This window comes from Cervus canadensis, chromosome 22 (assembly GCF_019320065.1).
Source record: "Cervus canadensis isolate Bull #8, Minnesota chromosome 22, ASM1932006v1, whole genome shotgun sequence".
In the NCBI taxonomy this organism is placed as follows: domain Eukaryota; kingdom Metazoa; phylum Chordata; class Mammalia; order Artiodactyla; family Cervidae; genus Cervus; species Cervus canadensis.
In genome coordinates, this window is record NC_057407.1 from 8,612,948 (window position 1) to 8,625,888 (window position 12,941).

Sequence of the window (12,941 nt, forward strand, 5' to 3'; positions counted from 1 at the left end):
GGGCGCCGAGCGCCGAGCGCCAGCAGCCGGCGGGACTTCCGCCACGGGACCCGGAAGGGGCCGCGCCACCGCTGGTGGGAGTTGTAGTCCAGCCGTGGTTGGGGGGGCCCGCGGCTCATGCGCGGTGCATCGAGGCTTGTTTCACATCTGTAACAACAGGTGAATTGGGCTTTTAATTCTCCCCTTTCGTGCCCCCACCCCCGAGGAGCTTCCCGCAGCCGGGGGTGGTCAGCGCGAGGAGGGGGTCCGGGTCCGACCGCCGGCTTGGCTGAGAGTGGGGCGGAGAAGCGGGCGGGCCCGAGGAGCAGGCCGGGCATCCTAGGCCTGCCCGGGAAGCCGGCCGGGCCGAGCCTTGAGCAGCCAGGCCTCGGCCTGCCGTTGCCATGGAGCCGGGGCGGGGGCGGGGGCCAGACCGGTCCGCCGGGGCGGGCCTCGTAGCCTGGGGCACCGCGGGGGCCGCGGGAGAAGCCGCTCCATTGGCGCAACGACGCCTCCGCCTCAGGGGATGCTCTGTTTCCCCGAGGCAGGGCCTGGAGGAAGCCCCCGGAGTGCCCTGGGACCTTTGTCTGCCCCCGTGCCGCCTGGACCGTTCGTCCAAAAGGAGGCCTGGTGCATTCGGGCCCCCCTGGTTTGCCCTCTTTTGCACCGACCTTGTCACTGGGGGAGACCAAGGGGTGAGATGTTCTTTGTTTGCTGGTGGCGACTTGCCCCATTTCGCAGGGGAAGACCTAATGCATGTTGGGTCCTTTGTTTGCAGTGATCTGGAGTCCCAGGAGTCCTCAGAACCCCTGAGCCAGGAGTATGGCGTTAGCATGCTGTCTGGCTAGTCCTCGTGTAGCAACTCTGGTCACCTTAATTATGATTTTGCAAGGCGGAGGTTGTCCACTTTGCAATCCCCATCCACAGGGGCTTGTCATACACTGTAGCGAGTGGACTGCAAATGGTCAGTTGCAGATTCTCAACCTGTTTTTGGTTGTAACTGAACTGGTCAGAGCGAAATGAGACATTGCTGGTTTCCCTTGCAGTTTCTTTGAAGGCGATAATTCCGCTGTCATTGTGGGTCTTGACTACATCTTATAATTTACACTTAAGTCTTGGAGTTTCCAGGAGGGAGATTTTTTTTCCCCCCTTGATACAGTATTTCGGATTTCCATAGTGCTCTTTATCTATGTAGCTGTTTTAGGTGCATAAAATACATCCTTTGTTGCATTTTCTGCTTTGTAGATTGCCCCCTTACCTTGAAAAGATACTTACTCTCAAAGTCTTTTAATTTGTGGAATTGTGGTCCAAAGTTTATCAGGTGGACCTTCTTGCCTCTTTCAACCTTTGAAGATGTCAGTATAAAACAGTCTTCAAAGAATGAACCATGGACCTTGTAGGCAACAGCATGACATCATGGAAGTAAGTAGTATAGTATAAGCATAGAAAACTTAGGAGCTCAGTACCTTAACTGCGATTTGCATTCTGCCCTGAGGCAGTTACGGCATCCTGAGCAGGTTGTGTAAACTTCTCTGGGAAAATCTGCCTCCATTTCCTTCTCAGGGGAAACAGATTAAGGGAGATAAAGTCTGTGGAAGTACTTTGTAAATGGTACTTTTACTAATAGAAATGGTACTTAACAGTCTTGTTTTCACAACCTGAAAGAGCTTCTTTATCTACCTTAGATAGGTTTCTATTATAGTCATAGGGGAGTCTTAACCACTGAAGCAAGTTTTGCTCTGGGAAATGCTTTGAGAACTGTACGTCCTTCTTTACCGTGACATTGTATTTCTTGGTATCTTACAGGTTCCGGTATAGGACAGCTCACAACTTGATGGGTATAGAGTGGGTCATGGCTGGTCCTGAAGTGAGGCCAAAGTGTACGATGTGTGTTTCATGCCACTAACAAAACTTGTCCTTGTGTATTAGAGTTAGTAGATGAATTTCAATGGTCTGGAGCAACTTTCTTCCCCTGTGGGGGCCATCACTTTAGTGACCCAGCATTGTACTTCCCAGGAGGAGGCCCAGCCTCGTGATGAGGAATAGCAAAGAGAGAATTCAGCTCCAGTTCAAAAGGATACAAAATCAGAGACTGTCACTGCTCTTGTAAGGTAAGTTGATTTAGCCACGCATACAGAGCAGTGGTGGGTCTCCTGCTCAGCCTCACTGTGAAGCAAAAGGCATGTGTTAAATCCATTTGTGACTGTCTTGGAGGAAGGGTATCATTTAATTATACTCTCTCTCTATCCTTGAATCATCTCAGAGTAACTCTATCTGGAGCTAGGTGGTGTTTCATTATGCAAGAAATCTTGACATAATATTACTTTACTTTTCTCTAGATTATTTATTTAAGAGAGACTCTAACACAAAGGTTTCTAACATAATACTGTTTAACAGGAAAGGCGATTTTCTTTTAGATTTCTATGAAATTTTCTGTAAAGTATCTCTAAAAGATCCTATCTTGAATCTCATCATATATATTCTTTAAGACTTATATAGGAAAAGATAGTGTCATATGAGCCTTGGTTGGCATGGAGAGGATCAGGGGCTTTTTGAAAGCAAAACCAAGTCTATTTACAAGCAAATTAACTGAAAACGTCTTAGCAAGAAAGTATTGATTCTTCAATAACAATCACTTAGATGTTTTAGATTGTATAATATTCAGATTTTCTGTAAAATCAGAATCTCAAATTCCACCTATTTTCTTTTAATTTGGATAGAAAGAATCTATAGAATGTAACTGATTAAAGTAAATTGTATCATTGTTGATATTGTATTGAAGTTTTCTCTCTGAGCTACCATATCCTATCGGCTGAAATTTCCGGCATCCCTGGGGGAGAGGAGGCCATCAGGGCAGACCTGCTATGGACCTGAAAGATTCGTCCCCAGGTCAGCCCTCCACCCGAACCCCCCCACGATTTGAGAATGAGAGGGACTAGCAGGCAGGAGCAGGAGGGTAGGCGCCGTTAGACTCCCAGTCACGTTGGATTTGCACCTCATCGTGATTTGCTAAAATGTTGTCTTAGATGTTTTTAAACTAATGCCACATACAGTTACCGCACTGACACAGGAGTAGTACAGTATTAAAAACTGTGGGGACTTCCCCAGTGGTCCAGTGGTTAAGACTCCATACTCCCACTGCAGGGGGCACAGTTTTGATCCCTGGTTAGGGAATTAAGATCCCGCATGCTATGTGGCATGGCCAAAAAAAAGTCTGTAAGTGTGGAGTTGGAGTGTTTTTTTGCAACAAAACTGTTAAGCCAAAGGTGTTACTTTTGTGCGCATGCCTGTTTTTAAGTCTCTAGGTATATTCCTAGTTAAATGTACTAATGAGCAAAATGCAGCAAAGTTTTTGGCCAGCAGTTGAACTTTAACTTAACGTTTGTTATTTCATAGAGATTCCGCCTTGAAAAGCTTTTTGTTTTGAAGCACTCTTTGATACTGTCAGTCAAGTCCCATTCCTCAGGGCTTGACTGGGTTTTCTGAAAGCCCAGTACACCAGTTTGTCCATAAGGCCATCATCAGTCCCATTTCCAGAGAAAAGGGGTCATGTAGGATTTCCTTTCTTCCCACACATCCCAGGATAACTGCAAGTATTGTGATGAGGTGGAAAGACGTGTCTCTCATGATGAAATCATCCCCTTCTGTTTAGGAGGGATCATGGAGTTTAGGACAGAGAAAAGAAGGAAGCTCTCAATTAGAAGCAAAGACGTGTAATTACTTAATAGTGGAGGTGGCCCTTCTATCCTTAAGACTGGAAGCAGTTGGGGCTCATTAGTGAAGAGCTTCATTTTCTTGTTTTCTGGACTGTGCTCTCTGTGTTACTGAAATCTGCTCTATGGTTCCTGAACCGAAAATGTTAACCACTTTTTTTTGGCCCTCCTTCTTAGGATTCCAGCTTTCCTTCCTGGCCAGAAATGTTCAGCCTGGACTCATTCAGAAAAGGTAAGGATGTGACTGCACTTGTGGCCTCACGCCTGTCTTCCCAGTGATGGGCAGCTGTGAAGCCTGTGAAAATCCCTCTGGTGCATATTCACCACTTACTGAAATCCAACTGTTTTTCTAGGCCAGTGTTTTATACCATTTCCTCTGTGAACCTTTCTTAATTCTATCAACCAAAAACAGTCTCTCTCCTTTCTGATTTCCTCAGCACCACCTCTGTACTTTCTCATGCATCCGCTGTCTGAACCACTCATTGACTCACTAGATTAGAAGCTCCCTGCACCCAGGGCCTCTTTGATCATCCATAGTACTTGGCGTAGCGTTTTGCACGTAATAGACCTCAGTAAAAGCTGGTGGAAGTGGATTGAGTCATTGTTTTATATTAGTGGTTAGAGAAATTGCTGCAAGACTTGAAATCAGTGCCCTCCAGCAGCTGGGGTGAGAGGCTTGCATACGCAGTAGGAGAGTTGAGCCATGGCAGGGCGAGAGGACAATGTTCAAGAGCTTCTTGTAGAAAGTGGTGTAGCTGGTGAAGATTCAAGGCACCGGATCGCGAAGGCATTGTATATCTTAGACAGGAGCGTGACTTTTCTCCTTTAAGGGAATAAGGAGTACAGTGTCTGTCACCTGTATTAACGCTGACCATGAGCCTCCTATCTGTACATATTTGACAAATGAGGACCGTAGCAGGCCATCCATAACTGCTGATGAAAAAGATGCTCCCAGTTGCGTCTCCTCTCCAACTTGTGTCCTTGGAAGCCTGGAAAACCTTGGCCAGGTGGTGCCCTCTGTTGCCCACTGAATGGGGCCAAAAGGAGGCTGGATGCTCCAGGTCTCAGAGCCACCTCTTCCTGTCTCCTTGTTTGTTTTCAGCCGTTCCATCTGTTTTCATACTTCATGAAAAAACTAATTTTTGTCTTCCTTGTTGTGTCGGTTAACTGTGTCTAATAGGAAAACACTGAACTTGAGTGTGGACAGCAAGCACATTTTGAGCTGAAAATTAAGTACATTTAATTGCGCTGTGTTTATCTCCTCATCAGTGGGTGTTGATGTCCACCCACTTGTAACAGTTGGACGAAAATGGGTTCTCTCCTGGTGGGAGTGTCTGAATTAACAGTACTGATTTCTTAAAGAGATGGACAGCCCAATAAAATTAGAGTCCTCATCCTCCTCACTGTGATAGGGAAATGGTACCAGCTGAGAGACTTTCAGGGCAAAATTCCTTTCCAGCCTTTTCGACTTCACTTTCTAGGCTGGAAATTGATTTGTTCAAGAGGTTTTCCATCGGGCTGACACTGTTAGCACTCATCTTAGTGGGAAGCAGCAGAACCTGACTGAGCCAAAGCTACCGACCCCGATGCCCAATTTACATCGCACTTCTGTGTCTCACTGGCCGAGGAGGCTCGGGTGGAGACCAAGCCTCGCTGTGCCTCCTTCTTCACTATCTAAGTGGTCATAGAGTTGTTCTAAGGATCAGATGAGTTAATATGTATAAAGAGCTTAGAACAGTGCCTGACACCTGGTAAATTCACAAATGCATGGTATTAAGTAGTTTGAGGACATAATAATCAGACACAGTCTGAATTTGGGGCCTTGCTCTCCACACAGTTTAGTATTTTTACCAAGAGCTGTCTTATGCTTGAAGGTCTCCAGGAAAACCATTAATCAGAAAGAGTCACTTATTTGAATATTTTCCTTCAGGCACACCTCTCTCTTCATGGCTGTAAGGCTGAATGCTTCTCCTGTCTTCCGGTTTTTGGTTTTCATCATGACCTTGACAGTGGGTCATGACGGGCTTCCCAGTTGGCACCAGTGGTAAGGAGCCCACCTGCCAACGCAGGAGATGAAAGAGACGCAGTTTTGATTCCTGGGTCGGGAACATCCCCCAGAGAAGGGCATGGCAACCCACTCCAGTATTCTTGCCTGGGAAATCCCATGGACAGAGAAGCCTGGCGGGCTACAGTCCACGGGGTTGCAAAAAGTCACACATGATTGAGCGACTTAGCACACACACACCCAGCCTTGTGACACTTATTGTTGTATAGCACTTCTTTATCTCCTAGGGAGTTTTTCTGTGTTTCTTTGTTCCTCGTGGTGCAATTATGAGCTCCCTAGGGCATTATGAATCTTGAGAGAAAATGTTAACATGGTATAAAGGTTGAGTCAAACTGGCTAGGGTTCCAATTTGGTCCCCATTACCACTAACGAGGTGTTAACTTACCTGTTTCCCTACCTTTAGGGGTGCAGTGAAGATAGAGGTGATATATGAAAAGCTCTTGGCTGTAGTCTGTCCCCGGCCCTTAGCCATAGGTTGGCAGGCATTTGATAAATATGAGTAAGTTGATCTATTTGGGGTAACAGCCATATAGCTCATGTTTTTCTAGAGAGTAACAGCCTTGCTTCAATATGCAGTGTGCTGTATGGCTGCAAAATTGAGCACCTGCTGTGTACAGGCCACTAGGGTGGAGATAGTTGTGTTTCAGAGATGATTTCTGGTACTCAGGGGTTTATGTTCTCGATGGGGTGGGCCTTTTTAGGGTTTGAAGGTAATGGCCTAGCAATTCTCTGTAGCGTTGTGGACAGTGGCCCCCTGGGTCTTGTGGCTACCATCTTTCCTATTATGTATCTGCCAACTAGAAAACTTGTGTGCCTGGTAACTAACCTGTTATTACCTTTGCCAGCATCTTCACAGTTTTCTTGTCTCTCAGCTGTAATGCCGTCAGAATCAGGCCACAAAGAGCAAGCTGAGTCTTTCTTTTATAGTCCACACAGAACTTTGAAAAATACCATATCAACCTCAAGAATGTGCAATTTTCCTCCAGCTCCAGTGGTCAGAAGAGGGCTCTGTGATGTTGTTGTGGAACTGTAACAACCTTCCCTCGGTTACTGGAAACGCTTAATGGAATAAAATAATCATCAAATCACGTATTCTTTTTTTTTTCCCAAGCCAGCACCCTTGGATATGAATGAAGACCTTCCTCAATCAGGAAAGGAAAGATTCAGCTGGTCATTTACAACCTTAGCTTCAAGGCAGAGCCAGAATTAATTCCAAGATAAACCTTGATCTTAGGCACTTGGTTCCAGAAGTAACAGCACTTCTGCTGTAACACCATCTATGTTTTCCGCAAAATCACACACCTATATGTAATGTTCTAAGAGGGCTTATGGCAGAAATAGAGTTGAGGCAATACACTGGCAACTTTATGACCAGGATATGACAAAAACTGTCATGGGCGACTGGGAAGGAGCTTTGGCCCACCGAGGCAGGCGGCTTAGTGTGATACAGAAAATGTACAAGGAGCCTTCTAAGTGAGCAGAGCTGGCAGCTGCTGAGACAGCACCAGCGGAGGTGGAGCCCTGAGCCTGCGGGGCTGCCCTGAAGCAGAGAGTGCTGCTGGGAATGTGGGGGAGGGGACCCTGAGTGCACGTCTGTGGTTCCCTCAACACTGTATTATGAAAAAAATGTCAGAAATACTGAAATGTTGAGGCAGTTGTATGGTGAGCACCCGTGTGTCTACCACCTCGATCCCCTACAGGCACTTGACTTTAATTTTTAAAAAATAAAGCTGAAGGGCCTTTTTCTTTTCCTGTTGAAAATGATCATTTCACTCCCACCTTTCAGTTCCTTTGCCTTAGAAGAATTAGATCTGAACCAAAGGTTCTTAGGTTTCACTGATGTCATTCCCCCACATTTGCCAATCATGTATGAGCTAATTTGCATGAGAGAAAGGGGCATCATTTTTGCACGGTGGGCTGTTTCTCAAGTGTGTAGAGTGTGTGTGACTGTCTCTCCTGGCTCCTCTCCTCCCGCATTTATTATAGCAAAACCTGTGGGGCAGAGAGCAGAGAGCTCATGCACCTTTCTCCCCACACCGGTGTTCTCTGATGTTGTCACCACATACGTGGTTTTAAAGACCTTACACCTTCTTTAGCCATCGATGTCCACCTTCCCGTGGAATGCTCAGTGAGCATTTTAATTGTAGTTCGTGTATATCAAAATTTTGGAACTTCCTAAAAATGTACTTTATAGGTCACTGGTGGGCAGTATTTAGTCTCCCAAGTGAATGGAAATATTTGGAATGGTAAATCATTAACTTCAAGAAAGAGAAGACTAGAAAGTGCGGATCTGATACTGGCTCTTGGGGAGGACACCAGCAGTCAAGAAGTCCCTTCTCTCCCCAATTTGGAGAGAGAGAGAGCAATTTGAGATCCGGTGGCTCGTGCGGAGAGCCTATAGCAGATGCAGGGATAGTTTCCATAAGTGGAAGAACCCGGCCGATTTGCTTGGTACCGTGAGACTGTGGAGAAGCTTATGGGATGGGCATTATACTCAAGGAGGGTAGCTGGAAGAACTAGGGCAGTTTGAGGGCTTCCTTGAGGGACAAAGGGAAACGGAGGCTGTCATGTGTCCCATCTGTGTCTATGAAACAACTGCCTTCTTTCTGAGCGGTATTGGTGGCACTGTTTCTCAGAACCTGTGACTGGCTCCAGGTGCCGCCCTGTTGCCCAGAGCGCCTCCTGGGTGCTCTGGGGTGAGTCATTGCAGGGGTCTGTACGGTGAGGGGTGAGACCTCGTCACCCTGATGCCCTCTCTCTTTCCCCAGATCGGGCCCAGCACAGGCAGCGTCAGTGCAAACTTCCCCCACCCCGTCTTCCACCCATGTGTGTCAACCCTGCCCCTGGAGGGACCATCTCTCGAGGTAAGGGAGGAGCCGTGTCTCCAGCACCAGCTGGGTCCAGGGCCTGCGGGGAGGCGGGCAGCACAGGGAGCCTGGGTGCCAGGGCCGTAGGCCTCTGGAAGGGGAGCGAGGAGGAGCGGGGTTAGCAGAGCTCTTGCTGCCCTCAGGGAGACATCATTCGGAAAGGTCTGGGTTATTTCAGGATGCTTGGCCACTTGGCTCAGACCCTCCTCGTGTGACCAGGGATAAAGCCCAGGCTCCGCCTGGGTGTCTGGCTCCAGGGCGGAGACGCAGGGGGCTTGGACCTTCTAGGCAGTCTCGGCTCAGGTCTCTCAGAAGACGCAGGGCGCTCGTAGCAGGGCCAGAGCAAAGAGCCGGCTCGACCCAGTGCCCCCCATCTGGAGGTTTTGGGGACGCCTGACAGATCACCATCTACCTCCTCCGGCACCTCAAAGCACTTTACTGACCTTCAGCTCTGTCTCTCGGGCTGTTTGGCAAGGTAGCTCTCCCTTTGATTGGGGAGAGTGTCAGAGCCCCCAGACAGGTGACCGCTCACCTCAGAGCCCACTGGCACCCAGGGCAGGGCCAGTCACAGGACCCAGGGAGGCGTCTCTGCCTGTGAGTGTCTCTTCTCTTCCCTCAGACTCAAAATCTTCTCCAGGTCTGCTGAGACCAGTGCTCCTGGCCCAACAGCTCTCTTCCCAGCTCCATTGGCTGCCTGTTCACGCCGCTCCCTCAGGTTTTTAGTGGAAGAACACTACTACAGTTCTTAGAGTCTTTGCCTTCTGTGAAGACGGCATGTCCACTTGAGGCTCTGTCTGTAAAGTGCTTTGAAGGTCAAGAGCTCAGGAAGGGTGTGGGGAGCACCCAGCACCTCCGGTTCTGCAGCGCACGCTGCTATGTGCCCACACGGTTTCTACACACACCGCCCCCCTGCTGCGCTGGCCCTGACTACAGACAGCAGTGTAGAAATCAGTCCTTCCGGCCCCTCTGACCGTTTGACTTAGGTGTTAGAGAAATGCCACCCCCTACCGTTGCCAAAACAAGAGTTGATTGCCCTTTTTTCTTTCTTTCTTAAAATGCCCTGTAACTCGAAAAGGCTGAACGTTAACATTTCCAACATGGCAGGTGAGTGGCTCTGAGAGTGTCAGATGTGCTTTGGCTAAGCTTACAGATGGTTAGTCGGGATTAACCAGGCAGCATGACTAGGCAGTGCCTCCTGGAGCATACGCAGAGGAGAAGGCCACTGCTCTCGGGAGCAGCAGCTGCTCCCCGTGGGGCAGCCCAGCGGGCCCTGCACTGTCGCCCCGGAGGAACGGACATCCCCCACCCCGAGCCTGATTGTCTTCTCACAGCTGCGTCTCCAGAAGGCATCTGGGTGTGTGCATCTTTGCCTTCCCTTTCTCTCTTTTTTTTAAGCTAGAAAGGGTGCTTGCCTCTGTTCCTTTGTGACGGGAGCAACAACCCCTTAGTCCACGTGACTCTTGGACCTTTCTGCCATGCTCTCTAATTCCCTAGAGGCTTTGCTGGTACCTCTGTCCTGAAGAAGGAAGTGCGGGGCAGAAAGAGTCTCTCTGGTATTCAAATGGGAGAACAGTGCTCGAAAAATGGTGGCCACTGAAGGAGGTTACAGTGCCCATCAGAGTCAGATTTGAAATTGGAAAAAAAATATCACCTCCTTTCCCAATCTACCCCTGACTCGACCACCAACCTCTTACCAAGGCCTTGTTTCAAAGTCAGGGGTGAATAAATTAAGAACCTTGTCCCATCCCCTCCCCTGGGAATCTTTCTCACCCACACAGATCTGGGATGTAGAGCACTGGAAAGTGACATAGAATAACTCACCTGCTGGCAGGATCCTGGAGACCACAGTACTGGTCCTGTCCTTTCCCTGATGTAGACCTCTTGGTGTGGTGGTGTGCCTCAGGGGACCCTGCGGCTTTACATACATTGATGGGAAAGCTGTGAGAATGGGTAAGGTGGTCAGGGTGGTCCCCTAGCCCCTGTAGGTCCCATTACCTTTCTTGTTGCCAAACCGATGGGCCATTTCTTGCCATTTGACTGTCCATAAAATATCAAACTCTGACTAGGTGGACAGAACAGTAACCCAAGTTTTTACAGATGTCAGTGGCCCCTCTGCTTTCCCTCCAGAAGTTCTCTGGTCTGCCCGAAGTACAGACTATCTCGGGCTTCCTCCTGTTGCTTTTTCCTGGGGCCGCCAAAGTTTAGAACCCTCAAAGCCCCCTCCTGCGTATTCAGCAGATTTTTAACCTGAAGTGCATGCTGCTAGATGTCACTATTTAGCACTTTGAGTACCCGATGTTGTGCTTGATCCAGAAGTAATGGAGAGATCTCTGAGCCAATTAACCCTTCCTTTTTTCAGAACTTCCCTCCTTTTTCACAGGCAGAGGAGTCAACTTTCTCTTCCCAATGAATGGACAGTAGAAGAGAAGGCTTAATGTTGGTGGAAAGGAACAGGGGCATGCCTGAACCCCCTTTAATTTTCTTCAAGGTCCTCTAAAGCAGGAGTCGGCAAACTTTCCTTAAGTCAGAGAGTACACTTTCCAGTCTTTGCAGGCCATATGGCTTCTCATGCAGCTACTTAACTCTGTCATTATAGCACGAAAGCAGTAATAGATGATACAGAAATGAGTGAGCATGGCTATGTTCCAATAAAGCTTCATTTATAACAACCCAACAGGGAGTGAGTGGGTTTGGTCTGCAGATTACAGTTTGACCACCCCTGCTCTAGACTAACGGAGAGATCGCAGAACCAGAGGGGTTCCACGACCTGGTCTAAGAGTTGCCCTCATTTTGGAAAAGGCAGTGAGGTTTGTGGAGGTGAAATATTTGCTCAAGGTGACACTAGCAATTAGAACCCAGATGGAGAAAATGAAATAGGAAAAGAGGGCAGAGAGCTTACCAGAGAAGGAGCTAATTGGTTGGCATCCATCACCTGACTTTTTTTTTTAACATGAAATCTCAAACATTTGTTTGAGATATGTTTTGTAAAATAGAGAAAACAGTATGATGAATCCCTGTGTACCTGGCTTGAACAATGAAGAAGCTCATGGCCGATCTTCCTTTCCACTTTGTGCTCTCTGGAAGCAAATCCATGAAATCATAGCATTTCAACCTCAGCTTAAGTGACTGTCAGAGCAGAGTGCTATTCTAAGGGTTTCCTAAAACACAGGATGGGCCCCGGCCCTGCTTTCCAGGTGAGGTCTAGGCTGTTGCCTCCTTCAGCTTTCAGATCCCATAGTTTCCAGAATTTGGCCTTGCCTGCTGCTGCCACTCCCTGACTTGCTAAGCTTCTGGATTCTTTTGAGGGAATTTGGGCTGCTAAAAACCCTTGAAAACTACTACTGAAGCTGGGTGGCTGCCTTAGCTTTTGGCAAATTAAAGTGCCACTTGGCCACGAAGCTCTGGTAGCATCATTTTCTGCTCCAAGGGTCTTGCCATTCCTAGATGGATCATGTGGGGTAGAGGGGTTTGACACGGATGATGATGTCCCTTTGTGAGGTCAACCACTGGTACCAGGGCCGCCTTCCCTTTTTCCTGCTTTTACGGTTATACACTGAGGAGGGGAGGGAGGAAAAGGAGTTAGAGCTGCCCCCTTCTGCCCTGGATCTGCTTCCGAGGGCCCTGTCCCCCATTGTCTCAGACCTCAGAGAGCAGAGGCGTCTCTGTCAGAGCACTTTGTAAATCCCTCTTCCAAACATCCCCATTTTATCTTAACCACAGCCATACCAAGTGAGTAGAGCAGGTTCGTCCTCATTTTCCCCAGTGATAAAATGGCCCAAGGTTCACAGCTGGCAAATGGTAGACTTGGAACTGAGCCCAGGTGTTAGGACTTAAATCCCATGTTCTTGTCATAGGCCAGTGGTTCTGAGTGTGACCCCAGACCGGCAACCTCAGTATTATCTGGAAACTCGTTAAAAATGCAGGTCTTGGACCCCGCTCCAGAGGTAATGACTAAGAAACTGCGGAGGGTGGCTCCCAGTAACGTTTCAACAAGCTCTTCAGGGGATCCTGGGAATCTTATCTGTAATTATAAAACAAACAAACAAACAAACAAACAACAAACAACCCTCACCCCCGCCCCAGCTTACCTCCAGCTGCACTGCTAACGTCTTACAAAGGCCTCCTTCCAAGGGACCTTGAGGCCCTTGCTGTCACTGCCCCAACAAAGCAGATTCAGTCTGATTCGCACCTGACCGAAACCCTGCTCCTCAGTGCGGGAAGAGGCAAGAAGAGGCATGAGCCTGAAGGAACCCTGGGGCAGTGGTTTGGAGGCAGAACCCCATCTGGCTTTCACACACGTGCAGAACAGCAGCAGCT

The 12,941-nt window shown here is 48.3% G+C and overlaps 1 protein-coding gene across 5 annotated transcripts in view; it reads left to right on the forward strand.

Annotated features, from left to right (window-relative positions):
• The first annotated feature begins 8 nt into the window (after nt 1–8).
• Nucleotides 9–12,941, forward strand: part of DHX30 (DExH-box helicase 30) — a 28,551-nt gene continuing 15,618 nt past the window's right edge. Inside the window, exons 1-6 of one of the 5 annotated variants that reach the window (XM_043443308.1) lie at nt 9–159; nt 1,996–2,090; nt 2,762–2,868; nt 3,870–3,924; nt 8,526–8,621; nt 9,700–9,728. In XM_043443308.1, coding sequence (XP_043299243.1) covers nt 2,844–2,868; nt 3,870–3,924; nt 8,526–8,621; nt 9,700–9,728 — 205 coding nt within the window. In that variant the 5' untranslated portion in view covers nt 9–159; nt 1,996–2,090; nt 2,762–2,843. Of the gene's footprint in view, nt 160–1,908; nt 2,091–2,761; nt 2,869–3,869; nt 3,925–8,525; nt 8,622–9,699; nt 9,729–12,941 lie in introns of all 5 variants that reach the window. The other 4 variants (XM_043443309.1, XM_043443313.1, XM_043443311.1 and 1 more) reach the window with 4 other exon arrangements.